This window comes from Haliotis cracherodii, unplaced genomic scaffold, assembly GCF_022045235.1.
Source record: "Haliotis cracherodii isolate W230 unplaced genomic scaffold, xgHalCrac1.p SCAF_7, whole genome shotgun sequence".
Classification (NCBI taxonomy): Eukaryota; Metazoa; Mollusca; class Gastropoda; order Lepetellida; family Haliotidae; genus Haliotis; species Haliotis cracherodii.
Window position 1 is genome coordinate 30468653 of NW_027266330.1, and position 19268 is coordinate 30487920.

The following is a 19268-nucleotide window of genomic DNA, read 5'->3' on the forward strand; positions in this document are numbered from 1 at the left end:
GAGCGGAAGGTCCGGGGTTCGAGTCCCGGCCGCGTCATACTAAAGGCCAATTCTACCCCGGTTCTTCACGGGTCAATTTGACTGTGGCTAACTCTACCTCGACGGCGTTAAAAAATTCCCAAAAAATTAACTTGATTAATTACAGGCCGCATTCCATAGCTGGACTATTGCCGATGACGGCATGAAACAAGAATTTAAAGAACCTGTGAAATCAGAACATAACATTACAATTTGTCTACCGACAGGTTCCTAACGATTTCTAGTTACTAAAACACAAGGGGCGGTCGGGTAGCCTAGTGGTTAAAGCGTTCGCACGTCACGCCGAAGACCCGGGTTCGATTCCCGACATGGGTACAATGTGTGAAGCCCATTTCTGGTATCCCCCGCCGTTGAATATTGCTGGAATATTGCTAAAAGCGGCGTAAAACTATACTCACTCACTCACTAAAACACAGTGTTAGTTTTTGTCTGTTTTAGGCATGACCTTTATACGTGGTTAACAAAGACTCGACTACATGAAAGATCGACCCGTGAAGATTCTGGGGTAGAATAGGTCTTCAGCAACCCATGCTTGTCGTACAAGGCGGCTATGCTTGTCGTAAGAGGCGACTAACGGGATCGGGCGGTCAGGCTCGCTGACTTGGTTGATGCATGTCATCGATCCCGATTACGTGGATTGATGCTCATGATCTCAATCACTGGATTGTCTGGTCCAGACTCGATTATTTACTAACCGCGGTCATATAGCTGGAATATTGCTGAGTGTGGCGTTAAAGAACAAACAAACAAACAAACAAAACATGAAAGATCAACTCCGGCAGTATGGCGTTGTGTCTTATGATTAGCGACGTGTGTGTAGGTCAGCACTTAGTGCCGTCACAGACAATTCGCCACACGATGTCTACAGATCCTTACCACATACTTAAAACAAACGTATTAATAAAAGATACAATCTCGCATTTTGTCGAAACACTTACCTAAATGCGGATTTCGTTTATCCCATGTAATTACTGGCCATTGTAATATCGCGGGGCTTTGTTCAACAGCTTCCTTTCATTACAACCCAAGTCAACCTCAGTAGGTGTCACGGCAATCTGTATTTGTAGTTATATATAAACTATTGGCACATAGCCAGATTAATATGGCATTAAGGTATACGCTCTGACAACCTCTCTCCCCTCTAACCTCCCGTCTCATTGTACACAACCCGCTATTCACGTCACAGGTTCTGAGAGGCTTTGTCTACCGCTTACAGTATTCAGTTTACCTGTGTGGCACTGTATGGAGCTCAGCGGTGAGGAGATAAGGTATGAGAGAATTCAAGCAGTGTCTGGAGCTTAGGAGATCCGTTCACTGTTGGGAGCGTCTTGGTTGTTAATCCAGCATTGAGCGAGTCCTATTGGCCAGGCAGCGCGGAGCGAGATCACCTTGCTCAGATTATGTCGGTGAAGTGACGGACGGCCGTCGCGATATGGACGGACTGCGATAACTTGACTGACTCGCATTGATAGACGACGCCATTTTATTTCTTATGGATTTAAAAGTATACACGCGAATGTTGTGAAGTTTGGATTGGAGAGGTTCACCTGTGTGACAGTCTGTGACAGGAGTAAGTGACCGTTATTGAAAGTGTGACACACTTAAAACGTCGGAATGTAGATGGTGACAGTGATTTTGTTCCTGTGATCTCAACATACACTTGTTAACGCACTAACAACCCCTCGGATATTCTGTCGTACCCGTGAAGTCGCGAGTCAAGCATGGAGACGTACCTACAACGAACGTACGGACACAAGAAACAGGCAACGGACCAACGGAGCTTTCCTTTCTGGGACTACAGGTACAGTGTTTACTTCAATGTCTCACTCGCGACGCTTGGTAGAAAGTTTGCATATTTTACGAAATCTACACTGGATAGGAACTTGAATACAGTGGAACTAATAGAAATATATCACTTCCAGAAACTTGTAACGCACTTGTATTGATTTTAAGGATATTGCACGTGTATTGTTATTTATTGAGTCTACTAAAATACTGTCATTTCAATGATAAATCAGAGAGAGAGAGAGAGAGAGGGGGGGGGGGGGGAGGGGGAAGAGATTGAGAGAGACATATACAATTAGAGAGAAAAACTGATCAATGTTCATGAAATAAGAGAGAGGCAGATATGATTAGAGAGACAGGGAAAGACAGGCCGAAACCTAATGAGAGAGAGAGAGAGAGAGAGAGAGAGAGAGAGAGAGAGAGAGAGAGAGAGAGAGAGAGAGAGAGGTTTGATCCCTTTAGTCGCCTCTTACGACAAGCATAGTCGCCTTCTACGGCTGGCATGGGAAGCTGAAGACCTATTCTATCCCGGATCTTCATTGGTAGCCAGATATGTAATTAGAGAGATAGGGGAAATGAGAAATGCAATATGATATAACATGTTGCCATCAAAACTCATCATAACACATGTAATTTATAATATTGCCCTGTCATATTTGAACATGAAACTTCCCATCAAATATGATTTGCGGGGGCTACCATGTGAAGTTCAATATTGGCACGTTCAATAACTCGTCGTGCATACGTCGTAAGCGAAATATTAATTTCATCTGTCCCTAACAACAGAAATATACACAGGTACAAAACCATGATACCCATACGATGACACCGTTCACTATGTTTGTCGTTGCAGGACATGTATATATGAACTGGTATCTATCAACACCTGAAAGGGTCCGTGATGATACGGGGTAGAATAGGTCTTCAGAAACCCATGCTTGCCTTTAAAGGCGACTATGCTTGTCGTAAAAGACGACTCGGATGGGAGCGGGTTTTCAGGCCCGCTGACTTGGTTGATGCATGTCATCGTATTCCAATTGCGTGGATCGATGCTCATGATGTCAATGACTGGATTGTCTGGTACAGACTCGATGATTTACAGACCGTCGTCGGCGTTAAACAACAAACAACAACAACATATTAATGTAATTGCATTTATACTAGTCAGGTCTTGAAAGAGATATCCTTTCTCCCACATGATAAACCAAGCGTGTTACGTGTAAAACTGAACTTATCTACATATCCCTATCACAAGTTGACCAGTATATATGTACGTAGCCAATATCGAAATCTAATATACATGCCCACGAGCAAACATGAAACGTGTTTATTACCTGGCTCTGATTACCTGGTTACGTAAGTGTTATTTACCTTACAGCCGTAATCACTTCCACCTGCTAATCTACAGTCCAACCCCGTTATCTCGGACCTAGCATGGCCATGTATACATGTGTCACAAGCTATACGTGATCGCGTAATAAGTTACATTACTTCAACATGGTTTTATGATCAAAATACTAAATCGATTCGATTTTTTTTTAAATATAAAAGAAATCGCTTGATGCACAACTGCTGATGGGTATCTAGGACACCTATTTTTTAAAAAGGTGCATTTGGTTTTTTTCGTCACAAATTTACAACATTTCAAAAACGGTAGGGGTCATGCCGTTGCAAATTCATTTCTGGCCTTAGTCGTCACGGAACCAATATATTTGTACAAAACATGACCCAGTCTCAGATTATTTTCTACAAACTGATGCAGGAATGAGTGATGCTTAAATAGACATAATCAAATTTTGTTTTCAAGTACAGTACAGAAAATAAACTCGGAATACTTTCTTTTGTAATAAATATTATATTTAGGGTAACACTTTCTCGGTAAAGTTGAGTCCCATCCAGGATTCGAACCCACATGGCAGAGTCAGGCACCTAATCGCCAGCGCAAAAAGCCCATACTTTCTTTTGCCTCACAGTTCACAGGACCAATTACACAAGATGCGGATTTGGAATATATAATCAATGACACAGCATACAGTACCTTTAAGTGGCATTTTAGAGTCTGTAGTATAACTGTCGACAGGGTGGATGTGGGTGTCAACTATATATTCATTAAAGGCGACGTTTGTGTGTTGTTTAACGCCGTACCCAGCAATATTCAAGCTGTATAACGGCGGTCTGTAAATAATCGAGTCTGGACCAGACAATTCAGTGATTGACATCATAAATATCGATCAACGCAATTAGGATACGATGACATGCATCAACCAAGTCAGCGAGCCTGACCACCCGACCCCGTTAGTTGCCTCTTACGACAAGCATAGTCGCCTTTTACGGCAAGCATGGGTTGCTGAAGACCTATTCTACCCTTCACGGGTCTCAATTCGACGTTTCGGTACAGTGGCGAGAAACTTTTCAAACAAGTGTCCATCAGATATATACTCTGCATATGTAATTAATCATACTGATACGTATGTGTATTTAATTACACCAGAGGTGCATGTAATCCGTCTCTTGTCTGACTGATGGACAGGTCGAATGTTGCGCTCGATGTACCTGTCACTCATGATTAAGAGCACGACGTGTAATGAACGGGAATAGGGTCACAGATATACCTACGAAAATAACTAAAATATGTGCAAAGGGATGGACATATGTGTGTTGTCATTTGTCGATTATGAACCAAACACTTTAGGAATCATGAATATATTTTGGGGATGCTGCTTGGAAATTTATGATCCATAATATTATTGTTCAGTGGACATCGGGTTCGCGCACAAAGCTACCCTCCCATTTTGAGGCCATCAAGCGGTAAAAACGACGCTTATTTTCGTGTCCGATTGCCTGGTGCGAACGTTTTGTGCGAACGTTTTTACGGTATTTGGTCTTTTGAGTGCAGCAAGTCAATCACTGGATTGTCTGGCCCAGACTCGATTATTTACAGACCGCCGTCATGTAGCTTGAATATTGCTGAGTGCGGCGTTTAAACAAGAAACACGCATTAGACGCATCTTAGTTGGGTTTTTTTATTGGGCGTGTGCATATATATCATGTACATACATATGTATCGTGCCTATAGCATACAGATCAGTCATTGTATGTTTGTTGTCCATCTGTGATGATTCTGAGACAAACACGTGTTCGGTACACCACGTGTTCCCGGGTCGATGTGCATGTACTCTCGGATGTGTTAATTGCCGTTGATGAGCACCTCGTTCCTCAGTAGATGTGGGTTTGTAAACAAAGTTTGTTTATCTGAACTCTCTCGGGACGCGGTACGTATCTGTAGACGTACTCGCTATACTGTGCCAAGTTTAGGTTCAATGCAGCATACAGGGACACTCTATGGTGTCTCTGTGATCGGGACACTCCAAATACAGGACAGTTATTGCTGCGATTGTTTGTATGCATGTCTGTTTCTTTGATGATGTTTAACGCTGCACTCCTTATATCCTGTTTCTTCTGGGGTTATATAGGGTGTTTGTTGTTTAACGTTGCACTCAGCAATATTCAAGTTATATGACGGCGGTCTGTAAATAATCGGGACCAGGCAATCCAGTGATTAACATCATGAGCATCGATCAACGCAATTGGGATCGATGACATGCATCAAACAAGTCAGCGAGTCTGACCACCCGATCCCATTAGTCGCCTCTTTCGACAGGCATACGTGAAGACCAATGCCTAATAATAGTTCATAAATAATGGGAACGTCTAATGTAGAATGTACAAACAGTGAACTAAATGTTTATCTTAGTATCTGATGAAGCTGATGTATTCCGTTATCATCTTATAGTATTTTGTTTGTTGTTTAACGCCGCACTCTGCAATATTCCATATTCAATTTAAATGGAGTTGTTTGTTTCTGTCAAAATTATGAGTTTTTCAGAGATTTAGCGTTAGTCTATTGCAAAGATGTCACTAGAGTGCACTGCACCTAGAATTAAAGGGGTATTCGTGCACAGGGATACTCATTGAAAGTGGGGAGTTTCGGCTCGTAAATTGGCATATCATATAACTGGAATATTGGAGTGCGGCTTTAAATAACAAACAAACAAACAAACCACAGCCGTGATAATACTCATGTATTATGTTAATGTGTCGTGCTAATTTGACTTTTGATATAACACTTTGTGGAGATTTCCATATTTTAGACGCCATTCAACCTCTTGAGTCAAAATTACCTTTGATCGCATCATATAAACAATTTAAAGGAATATGGAATAATGATCTTCTGTTTTCACATTTGACTGTATCCTTACACATTTAACCTGAGACATTAAAAAAATTTAAAAAATGTCTGTGTGTCATCGTGTTACCAAAAGTATCCTGGTAAGAATTTGAAGGTCAGGTGGAAATTTAAAATTTTAGCTTGGATATTTTGCGTCAAGCATCTAATATTCTCAGATTTCCTTATGTAAAGAGCTGTACTTCAACGCAGGATGTCGGCTCTTCCCCGTCTCGCGAACCCCCCAACATTGCGTATTCGTCAACCGACCCCGGAATACCGATCACTCGGCCAGGATGCATGTCGACAATTTGTTTACTTTCCCTGAAATACCTGTGATTTTATCCGTCAAGGCGAACTCGGTTTATTGAAGATTGAGCTCTATTCCTGGGTCAGGCCAATCGCTTAAATAATTGGGCAATACTCGACAACTGCCAATCGACCGTCAGATGTCGAGCCAAACAACGGCCCGATACCAATTTTATACCGAGGATAAGCCTCCCGGGCAGTTGATTTTGAAGCCAAGCCACGACTGACGTAAATGTAACCAAGGCAAAAAGTTTGCCATGACCATGCGTTTAGGGAACACCAGCGTCTCAAGGTTACCGAGGATTATGACAAGTCCGTAGTTGGCAAACACACTGGTCAATAATGATTAACGACTAAACATAAATCGACCATCAAACCCCAACCCCCTCCCAACCCCCGCTTTTCTTTATCTTTCCCTATATTTTAACCCTATCCAATTTTATCATCAACTTTAAAAATTACATAGATTAATACAGGAAATAAGTTGAAGGATAACAAAACAAAATTAAAGCTGCAAGCAGCAATGGCGGGCTCCAAGTAACACTGTGCCCAAACGTCCATGTTCGAATCCTCAAAGGGTTTCCTTGAACCAACTCCGTCAAATGTAGGCACCACTTGCAGGGTATTGTCGCAAGGAAATTGGTGTGTGCCAGAGCGTCCAGGTCTGTTCTATAACCATTCCCGATCTCGAACATGTTCGAATCCATAAAGGGTTTGCATGTACCAACTCTGTCAAAAGATGTCACCGGAAATCGCCGCTACGAAATTGGCGTGTTCCAGGGGTGTCCAAAGTATTGATCAAATATTACCACCAAGCGGTGTTACTTTTAGCATACAACCAATAACAATAAATGAGATGCATATGGCACACTAACTTCATGTAAACTTGCAATAGTTTCTGTGGAGAACCTTACAAGATATGATCTTCAAAGCACAATTTCGTTGAAAAATATGATCAAAATCAAAATTCGATACGACCGTAACTAAAAAAGATATCCAAAATCGGCTATTAAAGTTTGATGCGTTATGTATGGAGACAATTATCAGAAAGTTTGAAAGCATTTCATGCAGTGGACTCAAAGTTGTTTGCATTTGAAGACAGGTACCCTAAAAACACTGTAAAAACCTTGAATCCAATATGGCTGCCAAACCATGTGACCAATGACCAAAGTCAAAGAACAAAAAATGTCAAGCAGCTTAAGCAGCAGATACATGCTAGGTTTCAACGTAATCGGATAAGCGGTTGTGGAGCAATAGGGCGAAATACATCTTCAAAATATTCTCTTCTTTTAGTTATCTGCCCTTGGCCTTTGGGCCTACGGCCTGGGGATTTGGGCGGGCACCAGTACCCACCGGTCCACATACACACACAAAATGTAAACATAATCGAGTCAGTGGTTATTTTTCTAGCTCTGGTACAAAAATCGGCGGAATAATAATAATATTAAATCAAACGCTAACACTGGGACTCTTCAGCCTTTCGGCTTGGTGACTCTTTAACAGGCCGTAACTTCTTTGTCAGTTGGGCTCAAGTCAAATGGATTATCGTTCTGCGTTCCTCAGGGCCCCGGGTTCCTGTCGCATTGTTGAGATAAAGTGCTAAAACCTGTTTCCCACCTCGTTCATATATTCGAATCCTCAAAGGGTTTACCTGTACCAGCGCCGTCAAATGTAAAGAACCTCTTGTGAGACATCACCACTACTACATTGACCTGGGTGTCCCAGGATGTTTAAACCAATTTCCAACTTCGACCATGTTCGAATCCTCAAATGGTTTGTTTGTACCAATGCCATCAAATGTAATGAACCACTTGCATGACATCCACATGTGTCCCAGTGTGTTCTTAACCCATGTTTGACTTCGACCATGTTCGAATCCCAAAATGGTTTGGTTGTACCAACGCCATCAAATGTAATAAACCGCTTGTGAGACATCACCACACGTGTCCCAGTGTGTTCTTAACCCATGTTTGACTTCGACCATGTTCGAATCCGCATATGGTTTGGTTGTACCAATGCCATCAAATGTAATGAACCGCTTGTGAGACATCACCACACGTGTCCTAGTGTGTTCTTAACCCATGTTTGACCTCGACCATGTTCGAATCCCCAAATGGTTTGGTTGTACCAATGCCATCAAATGTAATGAACCGCTTGTGAGACATCACCACACGTGTCCCAGTGTGTTCTTAACCCATGTTTGACCTCGACCATGTTCGAATCCCCAAATGGTTTGGTTGTACCAACGCCATCAAATGTAATGAACCGCTTGTGAGACATCACCACATGTGTCCCAGTGTGTTCTTAACCCATGTTTAACTTCGACCATGTTCGAATCCGCATATAGTTTGCTTGTACCAACTCCGTCAAAAGATAGTCACGGTTTGCAGGACATTGCCGCTACCAAATTTACGAGTGCCACAGTTTCCCAGAGTGTACTAAACCAATTTCCGACCTCGACCATATCCTAATCCGCAAATGGTTTGCTTTAAACAACGCTGTCAAAAATAAGGTACCGTAGCAATTGGCAATTGAGAAATGAAGAATCAAGTCTGAAGCGAGTCGGACCACCCGATTCGATTAGTCGCCTCCTGTGACAAGCATAGTTGCCTCTTGAGACAAGCATAGGTTGAAAAAGGCCAATTCTAACTCTGGTCGTCAAGGGTAGTACACATAATATTGAACAAGGCTGTGGAGAACGCGAGGGTATCTGCAAAGCCAGTGAATGGGGGTTTATAGTAGATTTATGAGGCGCTTCCTTCAGTATTTGTACTCAAGTCTGATTTTTTTACTTAAATCGAATAATACCACACCAAGCAGTGGTGCTTTCAGTATGCAACCCAGGACCAAATGAGCTGCATATAGTCTCAAAGTTTCATGCAAACTTTCAATAGTTTCTGTCAAGAACCTTACAAGCTATGATCTTAAAAGTAAAATTTCGGTGAAAAAAATGATCAAAATCAAAATCAAATATGGCCGCAACTACAAAAGATATCGAAAAATGGCTATGCTAATTTGTTGTGTTCTGTATGGAGACAATTCTCAGAAAGTTTGAAATCATTTCATGCAGTGGATTCAGAGGAGATAGTATTTGAAGACAGGTGCCCAAAAAACCCTGGCAAAACCTTGAATCCAATATGGCTGCCAAACCACGTGATCAATGACCAAAGTCAAAGAACAAAAATTATCAAGCAACTGAAGCAGTAGATACATGCAAGGTTTGAAAGTAAACGGACAAACGGTTGTGGAGCAACAGGGCAAAATATATCGTCAAAAAATACTTGTTTTTCAGTTATCTGCCCTTGGCCTTTGGGCCTACGGCCTTGGCTTTCTGGCGGGCACTAGTACCCAATGGTCTACAAACACACACAAAATTTGAACAAAATCGAGCTAGTGGTTATTTTGCTAGGGCAGGTACAAAAATCGGCGGAATAATAAATAATAATAATAATAAATAATAATAATAATAATAATAATAATAATAATAAATCGAACGATTACAATAGGGCTCTACAGCCTTTCGGCTTGGAGCCCTAAATATAGCTGCAAAGCAGCAATGGCGGGCTCCAAGTTACACTGTGCACAAACGTCCATGTTCGAATCCTTAAAAGGTTTCCTTGTACCAAATCCGTCACATGTAGGCACAACTTGCAGGGTATTGCCGCTACGAAATTGGCGTGTGCTAAGTCTGTTCTAAACCCATTTCTGACATCAAACATGTTCGAATCCTCAAAGAGTTTGTTTGTACCAACTCTGTCAAAAGATAGTCACCGTGTTCAGGACATTGGCGTGTTCCAGGGGTGTCCCAAATTTTAATCAAATATTACCACCAAGTGTTGTTACTTTTTCCATGCACCCAAGAACAGAAAATAAGATGCATATGATACACTAACTTCATGTAAACTTGCAATAGTTTCTGTCAACAAGCTAACAAGATATGATCGTTAAAGTACAATTTCGGTATTTTTTTTTATCAAAATCAAAATCCAATACAACCGCAACTAAAACAGATATCCAAAAACGGCTATTAGAATTTGCTGTGTTGTGTGTGGAGACAATTCTCAAAATATTTGGAAGCATTTCATGCAGTGGACTCGGAGTTGTTTGCGTTTGAACACAGGTACCCAAAAGACACTGTGAAAACCTTGAATCTAATATGGCTGCCAAACCATGTGACCAATGACCAAAGTAAAAGAACAAAAAATGTCAAGCAGCTCAAGCAGCAGATACATGCAAGTTTTCAAAGTAATCGGATAAGCGGTTGCGGAGCAATAGGGCGAAATACATCTTTTAAAAAGTCTTGATTTGTAGTTATCTGCCCTTGGCCTTTGGGCCTACCGCCTTGGGTTTTTAGCGGGCACTAGTACCCAACGGTCTTCATACACATACACAATTTGAACAAAATCGAGCCAGTGGTTATTTTGCTAGCTCTGGTACAAAAATCGGCGGAATAATAATAATATTAAATCGAACGATAACACTGGGGCTCTTTAGCCTTTCGGCCTGGTGACTCTTAAACAGGCTGTAACTTCTTTGTCAATTGGGCTCCAGTCAAACGGATTAGCGTTCTGCGTTTGTCCGGACCCCGGGTTCCTGTCGCATTGCTGAGATAAAGTGCTAAACTTGTTTCCGACCTCGTTCATATTCGAATCCTCAAAGGGTTTACCTGTACCAACGCCGTCAAATGTAAGGAACCTCTTATGAGACATCACCACTACTAAATTGACATGTGCCTGGGTGTCCCAGGATGTTTTAACCAATTTCCAACTTCGACCATGTTCGAATCCTTAAATGGTTTGCTTGTACCAACGCCATCAAATGTAAGGAACCGCTTGCAAGACATCACCACACGTGTCCTAGTGTGTTCTTAACCCATGTTTGACTTCGACCATGTTCGAATCCGCATATGGTTTGCTTGTACCAACTCCATCAAATGTAATGAACCGCTTGTGAGACATCACCACACGTGTCCCAGCGTGTTCTTAACCCATGTTTGACTTCGGCCATGTTCGAATCCCCAAATGGTTTGGTTGTACCAATGCCGTTAAATGTAACTAACCGCTTGTGAGACATCATGACATGTTTCCCAGTGTATTCTTAACCCAAGTTTGACTTCGACCATGTTCGAATTCGCACATGGTTTGGTTGTACCAACTCCGTCAAAAGATAGTCACCGTTTGCAGGACATTGCCGCTACCAAATTGGCGTGTGCCACAGTTTCCCATAATCGAATCCGCAATTGGTTTGCTTTTAACAACGCCGTCAAAAATAAGGTACTGTAGTAATTGGCAATTGAGAAATGAAGAATCAAGTCAGCAAGTCTGACCACCCGATCCGATTAGTCGCCTCCTGTGACAAGCATAATTGCCTCTTAGGACAAGCATCGGTTGAAAAAGGCCAATTCTAACTCTGGTCGTCAAGGGTAGTACACATAATATTGAACAAGACTGTGGAGAACGCTTGAGTATCTGCAAAGCCAGTGAATGGGGGTTTATAGTAGATTTATGAGGCGCTTCCTTCAGTATTTGTACTCAAGTCAATTTGTACTCAATAACTTTTACTAAAATGAAGTAATACCACCAAGCGGTGGTGCTTTCAGTATGCAACCCAGAAAAAAAATGAGGTACATATAGTATCAAAACTTCATGCAAACTTTCAATAGTTTCTGTGGAGAACCTTACAAGATATGATCTTTTAAGTAAAATTTTGGTGAAAAAAATTATCAAAATCAAAATCCAATATGGCCGCAACTAAAAAAGATATAAAAAAACGGCTATGCTAATTTGTTGTGTTCTGTATGGAGACAATTCTCAGAAAGTTTGAAATCATTTCATGCAGTGGATTCAGAGGAGATAGTATTTGAAGACAGGTGCCCAAAAAACCTTGGCAAAACCTTGAATCCAATATTGCTGCCAAACCACGTGACCAATGACCAAAGTCAAAGAACAAAAAATATTAAAGAACTGAAGCAGCAGATACATGCAAGGTTTGAAAGTAAACGGACATACGGTTGTGGAGCAGCAGGGCAAAATATATCGTCAAAAAATACTTGTTTTTCAGTTATCCGCCCTTGGCCTTTGGGCCTATGGCCTTGGATTTTTGGCGGGCACTAGTACCCAACGGTCCACATACACATACAAAATTTGAACACAATCAGGCAAGTGGTTATTTTGCTAGGCCTGGTACAAAAATCGGCGGAATAATAAATAATAATAATAATAATAATAATAATAATAAATAATAATAATAAATCGAACGATTACAATAGGGCTCTACAGCCTTTCGGCTTGGAGCCCTAAATATGTAAAATGAATTTGATAATTAAGATGATATATATATATTCAATAGATGCATCTCGACTCCCCGCTTAATTCATATTGACTGGTCATGTCAGCTCGTGTTATTTTCCGTATATTAACGATTAAAAGGTAAAACTCTTATTTTTACCTAATAACTTCTGTAATAATGTTGTTTGCATACTACATCTGTTCAAAATCGTGAAAATGCAACGTTTTCACTTTTTGAAACACGACCCAACCCAACACGGGTTCAACGCCAAACCATATCAATTTCAGCTCACAATAGCAAAAACCAATAATGACAACCCGTCAATCATTATGTCGTTTACCTCACGCCCCAGCACGTGCGGTGATGACCCGGCACAGGCCACCTGCTCGTGTTCCACGTGGACCAGCTGACATCTACCCGTAACGTTACAAGCCGTGGACAAACGATCGGTTCAACATAATACATTATAGATGACGTATAATAGCGAGCTGTTCACCTCTTTAACCACGAAGACTATGATCTTTGAAGTTGTACATTTTCCTAAGCATGGGTTGCCTATTCACAAATATGTTCAAAGCTTGGCGTCTGTGTGCAACATGTTTATAAGCGGCAATTCAAATGAATTGAAACGTTACTTAAAAAATGAAGTGTTTTTATCTTATCTTTGTAAACATTATCAAACATGTGTATTATATTCTCAGTACTTTGTTCAACATGTTATCAGACAGCTTGATGCTTGAGTTCTCTGCGGTTGTTCCCGCCATCAGTAGTGTAATCGATGTTTATCAACCATTTGTAGTTCAAAATCGTCAGACAGCGATTGAAGAACGTTGCGAGTGGCGGATAGCCTATCACAGAACTTTAATCCAACCTAGTTTAGTATCTAAACAACTTGAGATAATGTCAAAAGTGTAACAAGACAATATGGTGACTTCTCAGACGGTGGGTGAAGGTTATCTTACACATACCAGCGGTATCATTTCAGTGTACGAGATACAAACACACTCCACACGCGAGATACGATGACGCTTTCGAACTGCTCGACACAAACTAGCACTGAAGTGTTTTTGATAGCACGCCTCTATCGTGAAGTGATATGCAGGAAGACCCTTGACATCTCTCGCGCAACAGTAGCACAACAAAATACCCTTAAAGATCCAAGTAGAATAGGTCTTCAGCAACCCATGCTTGCCCTAAAATGCGAATATGCTTGTCCTAAGAGGCGACTAACGGGATCGGGTGGTTAGGCTCGCTGACTTGGTTGATGCATGTCATCGTATCTCAATTGCGTAGATCGATGCTCATGATATCAATCACTGGATTGTCTGGTCCAGACTCGATTATTTAAGACCGCCTTCATATAGTTAGAATATTGCTGAGTGCGGCGTTAAACAACAAACAACCAAAGGACAACAACGTCGTGATGAAACTAGAGCGACGTCTTCCTTGTGTCCTTCACACTAAAGCACAATTATTTATTCTCTTTGATGTCAAGCCCGGATCTTCGCATATTGGCAACTGGAATATCTCTCATTCAATGTAATCTTGTTAAATACAACTTAAGGATCGAGAGAAAAATTGACAGACGGAAAGAAAAATGTTCATGTATGACATAGGATGCAGTCAATTGCGAAGATTCACCAGAACATCTCGAATCATTTGATAGCGAGCCCTGGTGTTTGTGATCGGCTATGCAGAGGCATATGATTCAAGCAGTGTTGAGAACCTTGGCCCCGGGAGGGTAAGCCGTGGGGTGCTGTTGTGACCTTGAATCATGTATGCACGCTTTGCATCCTGTACACACTTGATCGCATTTCCTGTTTCATCCTCAAGGTGTCATAGTCCTTGCTAAACGATGAAGTCACTACTTGATTGCACAAGGTTCCATCCTTACCCCGTTTGTGTTCAAATGTTCTGCCTCTCTGTGTCAGCGCATTTGAGACTGGTGCCTCCGTCTTCCACGTGAAGACTGCCTTCGTAGGGGCCAGCAGCGTGGATCGTTGTTAGCGATATGAATAACTGGATTGTCTGGTTCAGACCGCCGTCAACTAGTTGGAATATTGCTGAGAGCGGCGTTAACAACAAACAAACTTTTGTATGTATATTTTGCACCACTTCTACATAGATCCATCAGTCTTATCCAGTCAGGTTGCACTCTCTCTATTACCCCCTCGGAATGAATTATCAATATCTATCATCATCATCATCATCATCTTCAGATGCGTTGTTCGTGAAGCCACCAGGACACCATCATGGTATAGCTTCACTTGCTTTATACAATGAATCATCCATGTCACCTTCATCACATACTTTAAGATGCTTTGTTGATGAACTAATAAGCAATCACTGGATTGTGTGGTCCAGACTCGATGACTTACAGACCGTCTCCATCTAGCTGGGATATGGCTGAGAGCGGCGTTAAAACAAAGAACAAACTTTTGTCTATACATTTTGCATCACTTCTACTTGTCTGTGGGGGGGGGGCGTTAAGCAACAAACGAACAATCTAATAATAACATTATTTTCTTGGGGAAGGCTGGTCGTTCAAGTATGCGCTCTTCACGCCGAAGGACCTTGTTTGATTCACCTTCTGACCCAGTACAATGTGTAGAGCTCATTGCTGTTGTCCACCGTCGTGATATTTTGGAATAATTTTAAAAGCTGGGTAAAACCGTTCTCACATAGTTCCGTTCTGTATACACTAAATCAAACAGTGCGACACCACCACAAGCCTTGTTTGTTTGTTTGTTTGTTGTTTAACGCCGCACTCAGCAATATTCCAGCTATATGACGGCGGTCTGTAAATAATCGAGTCTGGACCAGACAATCCAGTGATTGACATCATGAGCATCGATCCACGCAATTGGGATACGATGACATGCATCAACCAAGTCAGCGAGCCTAACCACCCGATACCGTTAGTCTCCTCTTACGACAAGCATAGTCGCCTTTTACGGCAAGCATGGGTTGCTGAAGACTGTTCATTTTCCTTTCCTTACAGAACCTCACTCGACCACACAGTAGGCCACAGGTCATAAAAGAAGCTATGTTCCTTCTCTAACAAACACTCATACACATTTAACCATCACTACATCAGAACAAATATTCGGTTTGTTTGTGACCGCCATGACGCCGATTGTCTCTCCTTTCTCACATACACCCCCACCCTACTCCTCCTCTCCCCCGCGCTGACCACCCACCTTCATGTTGACACACGGCTTTCTACCCAGCCACCACCCTCCAGTTCCTTTGTCCAACACTCACGGTGTCACCATAGTGACCTCGGGTCAGCGGTAGTCTGCTTTAACAATATTTACACAAACTTTATAAACATTCTTGCTCCATTTACAAAGTCCATTCGATAATCCATTGAGAAGGAATTCAGTTCCGGTGTGTAATGTGTTTATGATCAATGTCCACCTCGGTCCGACCACTATGGTCAATCTTGCCAGCTGGTCAGCCAAAGGCGGCCGTGTCACCATCGGGACGATGAGACAAAGCCGTTGTTTACCCATAACTCGAATGTTATGTGTATGTTAGCCTTGCTCCATGGCTGTGCTGAATAGCGAATCCACGGGTGTATTGTAATTCTATCCTTATAATAGGCAAGTCTAGATAAGTGGACAGTCTAAAGACGACAGGGACGACTTGTTCTTCTTATTTATATAAACAAGAAATTATGATTTAAACTAATAATTATTGCCTTAGAGACTTGTGCAAGTCTATGTATATGTGTGCTTGGTGGTATATGTGTTTGTCCCTATTGACTTCTCAGTCAGTACATTGTGGTGTGGTGTTTGCTTGGCTGGAGACAGAACACGGGCAATACCATATGTGAGATTATGCCATACGGACTGTTTGAGATATGGCTTGAAAGGTGTACGGATGTATGCTTAAAATATCCCTTAACGCTGTAGGTGTGACAATATCTTACCCCCATGCATGTATGGTATTTATATGACAAGAATACCAGCCACCGGTAGTCCGAATATCCTGTTTCTTCTGGGCTTATATAGGCTGTAGATTGTTGTTTGTTTGTTGTTTACTGCCGCACTCGGCAAAATTCAAGCTAAATAACGGCGGTCTGTAAACAATCGAGTCTGGACCACATAGTCCAGTGATTGACATCGTGAGCACTGATCCACGCAATTGGGATACGATGACATGTATCAACCAAGTCAGCGAGCCTGGCCACCTGATCCCGTTAGTCGCATCTTACGACAAGCATAGTCGCCTTTTACGGCAAGCATGGGTTGCTGAAGACCTATTTTAACCCTGTTTTCTGTTGAGACCAATTCTAACCCGGATCTTCTCGGGTTGTAGAAAGTGTAGATGAACACAAGTGGAATGTGTGAATAAACTCGGCTACGACCGTGGACACGTACTATTCTAATGTTACTTGTCATACACTACATGTAATTATCTTAAGCTATATTTCTCACAGATTATTATCATATGTCACACTTTTAAAACTGCCACGAAGATGCAGTTCCTCATTCATTGAAGCTGAATCTGGACCACGGCTTTATATCACTGAGGTCGTAGATTTAGATAATATGTTAACAACTTTTTATCTGTGTTGGCCGGTGAGAAGCGTAGTGTTACGTTCTTAATATTCTGTTGTTGCTTAATAAATACGAGCATTCAGTCTCATTATTCCTGATTGTATGCCACAAACGGCCCAGGTTATATTAATGTGCTGCAGAGTTGCGTCCCTTATCCGTACCAGGATCCGGCGATCGTTGGTTCCTGTGTGTTCGGTTCCATAGTCTATCGGTGCCAGTTGTACAGACAGCATAGCTCTCCTTCACTGAAAACAGTATGATTATCAATCAAGTCATGCGCAGTAACTTAGTTGGTTGGTTGGTTTGTTGTTTAACGCCGCACTCAGCAATGTTCCAGCTACATGACGGCGGTCTGTAAATAATCGAGTCTGGACCAGACAGTTCAGTGATTAATATCATGCGCATCGATCCACGCAATTGGGGTCGATGACATGCATCAACCAAGTCAACTAGCCTGACCACCCGATCCCGTTAGTCGCCTTTTACGACAAGCATAGTCACCTTTTACGGCAAGCATGGGTTGCTGAAGACCTATTCTACCCCGGAATCTTCACGGGTCCGCAGTAACTATACCAGCCTTTTTCTAAACAAATCGGCCTTTCTCACGAGAGTTCGACAAACACTAAGCTCCCTGCGCTATTATATCATACCGAAACATGATTTCAAATGCGACATTGGTGCCATAAATTTGACAGTGCAACTTTAAAAAAATGTTTTCATGATCACATTTTTATGTTGGTTTAAATCACGTCATTTATGTTTGAACATATATTCAGTAGATATCCACCGTGCCCATTTATTTTTATTGAGACATTTTATATCTAAGACACAACTCTGTTCAATAAGGCATGAGCCACTGCCACAGTCCAAGCCAGACACCATTATCACCTTAAATGGGATTAATCTTATCAGCCCTTTCTCACGTGTCGTCTTTAAATTGGGCAATTAAATTCAATAACCCTCCATGCCTGACTGACCCACGTCGCGGGTCAAGTGTTCTAATGGTGTCATCACAACGAGGCGTCATGTTGAACACGATGTTCCCGCAGGGTGCGTCAGGTCTCAGTGCTCAGCGTGACGCTGCAAGGCGGTAGAACGTGTGTTGAAATGCCTATTAAGTCAATGATATGGTATAAACGTGTGGACATTATAAACTCCGAACATGGTTGGGGCTGAGATACGGTCATGCACATGGCGGCTGTAATTATGATCGTATCGTAATCTCACGCCCCTGTGGGACCCGCTGAAGGGGATGGGTTGGAAATACAGGTATGCAAACTGGACTGTTATCTACGAAAGGGAATTTTGGTAATCGATGTTTGACACGTGACCTACTTTAAACAGGCCATTGTTGATTAGTGATTCGATTAAACGTAAACGTGGACGTCATTATATGACGTCAACGTTGTTGTTATTGTGTACATTGAAGTAAATGTTGTTTCACGTTTTAATGTAGCTTGTTGATTGGGTGTGGCTATTCCGTAAACAATTAGATCCACGACACTCATTTCGTTAATTCAATCTGAATTAATTTAGAATGAATTCAAAATATAATTTTTTATTACTGATTAACCACCAGAACGCTACTTCCAGGAATCTGACGCCACGTCTGTCCTTTAGTCCGTTTCTTTCCTCTGCTTATCTGCTTTAATCTATAACTTAATTTATTCATTGTCAAAGTTCAATAGGAGAATATACACGTCTGCCTCTTACCTACTCTGGTTTGAGAACATATTTGCCAGTCAGAAGACACAGCTCGTCGATATCTACATAACAACCACCTGGTCGGTGTTCTATTCATTGTACGAAGCAGGGCTAACTCCTATAGGCGGGATATCCCGTTATCAGTGACGCCCGCCGGACAGTTATTACTTACCCGCGTTATTACTTACCGTATATACTCTAACAAAGGCCTACTGGCATGAGGCGACTAACAGGATCGGTGGTCAGGCTCACTGACTTGGTTGATGCATGTCATCGTATCCCAATTGCGTAGATCAATGCTCAGGATGCCAGTCACTGGATTGTCTGGTCCCGACTTTAATATTTACAGACCG

At 41.8% G+C, this 19268-nt stretch overlaps 1 protein-coding gene across 1 annotated transcript in view; it reads left to right on the forward strand.

The window, feature by feature from the left end:
- The first annotated feature begins 1425 nt into the window (after positions 1-1425).
- Positions 1426-19268, forward strand: part of LOC139448178 (protein FAM124A-like) — a 58706-nt gene continuing 40863 nt past the window's right edge. Inside the window, exon 1 of the mRNA XM_071229699.1 lies at positions 1426-1840. Within this exon, the coding sequence (XP_071085800.1) occupies positions 1761-1840 (80 nt within the window). The 5' untranslated portion in view covers positions 1426-1760. The remainder of the gene's footprint in view (positions 1841-19268) is intronic.